The sequence below is a fragment of the Urtica dioica genome, chromosome 10, assembly GCF_054948205.1.
Source record: "Urtica dioica subsp. dioica isolate 48M chromosome 10, U.dioica_male_clone48M_v1_H2, whole genome shotgun sequence".
NCBI lineage: Eukaryota > Viridiplantae > Streptophyta > Magnoliopsida > Rosales > Urticaceae > Urtica > Urtica dioica.
The window spans coordinates 672,883-674,714 of record NC_142765.1 but is presented as its reverse complement, the minus strand read 5'-3'; the positions used below and the strand labels follow the sequence as shown (position 1 = coordinate 674,714).

Genomic DNA, 1,832 nt, shown 5'->3' with positions numbered 1-1,832 from the left:
CCAACCAACAATGTCACTACAAGTCAAATCAATGTAATATGTCACTAATGATATTATTGAATGCGTAAATGAGTCACTAAAAGTCCCAACAACAATAGTGACATGTGTGTCACTACAGACGCATACATGTCACTATGGACATCAACCTGCTTCTTACAAATTATGGTGATAAATATGTCTGAGGAAAAAAATGAATAATCAATGTCTTGATTCAAAGATATGGGATTGAGTTTTATAATGCACATCGGACTTTCAACGGGATCGGGTTTCGACATGTGACGCGATTGTGTCCTACTCCACGACACCGACTACATTTTCTTCCAGTAGCCACGTCCTCTTCCCCTTCAGATGGCGTCCTGGTCTTCTTAGGTCTGCCAGCATGTCGCTTGTAACATCTTGGTGCTTCAACAATGAGTCGCTTCACTTCTTCCAGGATTTGCCATGTCTCTTTGTTGTCGTATGGATGAATTACAGCTACGTAAGCAGATACCCAGTTTTCTGCTGTATAGTACGTCAAAATATAATCTTCAACAACAAAATTTTGATGCCGATAAGCTGCAATCCCATGGGGCATATGAAATTGTCAACTTGAAACACACGACATGTGCATGTCTTATGGTATAAGTTGACAGCCCATGCTTTTCCAAATTTGTCAATGACCTCGAATTCATATACAGAGGATGGATCTACCTGTACAAACAACGAATTTGATAACCTGTCACTAACCTTGTCATTAGTGCAGTAGGCAGCATGTCACTACAAAATGTAACATGTCACTAAAAAGGTCGCATGTCACTAATAAGTTAACATGTTACTAATAAGGTAACATGTCACTACAAAGGTAACATGTCATTAAAGTCGATCATGTTACTAAATAAATACTTATATCAAAGACTAACGACATGTGGTTTACTGAATTAGTACCTGCATTCCAGAAGCTTCCGCGATGTAACCGACTAATTTGAGGTGTGCCTTAACAGAAAGATGCGTTGCGGTTTCAGTGGCACGTTGCCTCCGTTCAAAAAACCATTTTGTCATTCTCTCCTTCAAGAAATCGACGATCTTCGATATTGGGAACTCCCTAGCTTTAAGAAGTAATGCGTTAAGAGACTCGACATTGTTCGATGTCATAATATAGTACCTTTTCTCGCTGAAATGAGAGCGCGCCCACTTGGCCGGACCGATATCCAGAAGATAGGCTCGGATTGCTGGGTTCTCCTCATCGAGCATAACCATAAACTTTTCCCACTCAACGACCGTGTACGAATTTGCAGCACCGAAAAATTTCCACTTCGCTTGTTTCGTCAATTCTTTAAACTTATTTCTCACATTTTGCAGTAGATGGAACATGCAGTATCCGTGCTCCGAGTGAGTAAATACCTTTTCGACGACGCGTTTTATTCCTTTGTTCCTGTCGGACACGATGACTTGATGTTCCCTCTCCCCGATCGCCTCTCTTAACTTCGTCAAGAAGTAAACCCACCCAGATGTGGTCTCCGAATCTCCAACATCGAATGCTAGGGGGAAGATCTGCTCGTTTGCGTCCATCGCGCAGGCCGAAAAGAGAGTACATTTAAAATAATTCTTCAAAAACGTACCATCAACGATAATGACAGGACGACACCACTTCCATCCTCGTTTCCATGCGCTAAGAGACATGAAAAGGTTTTTGAAATACCGGGCTCGTACAGTGGTCACAATGTCGAGGGAAGAACCTGGATTAGTTTCCTCTATCATAAACTTCAAAGAAGGTAAATTACCGAAAGATTCTTTCTCGGTGCCGTATAACAACTCCAACGCCTTTTCTTTGCTTCTCCAAGCTTTTTTATACT

The 1,832-nt window shown here is 41.4% G+C and overlaps 1 protein-coding gene across 1 annotated transcript; it reads right to left on the bottom strand.

Moving 5' to 3' along the window:
- Positions 1 to 232: 232 nt before the first annotated feature.
- LOC149382824 (uncharacterized) lies at positions 233 to 1,548 on the bottom strand. Its single transcript, XM_089628833.1, has 3 exons — positions 925 to 1,548; positions 600 to 690; positions 233 to 555 (listed from the first exon to the last, which is right to left on the bottom strand). The coding sequence occupies exons 1-3, from the start codon at positions 1,546 to 1,548 to the stop codon at positions 233 to 235; spliced, it is 1,038 nt and encodes a 345-aa protein (XP_089484959.1).
- Positions 1,549 to 1,832: the final 284 nt, after the last annotated feature.

Excerpts from the sequence above, each read along its gene's own strand:
- LOC149382824 (XM_089628833.1), bottom strand. The coding sequence starts at position 1,548 with ATGGACGCAAACGAGCAGATCTTCCCCCTAGCATTCGATGTTGGAGAT. Across the intron at positions 691-924 it reads CGGAAGCTTCTGGAATGCAG|GTAGATCCATCCTCTGTATA; the intron begins GTACTAATTCAG and ends TTGTTTGTACAG. Across the intron at positions 556-599 it reads CCATAAGACATGCACATGTC|CTTATCGGCATCAAAATTTT; the intron begins GTGTGTTTCAAG and ends ATGGGATTGCAG.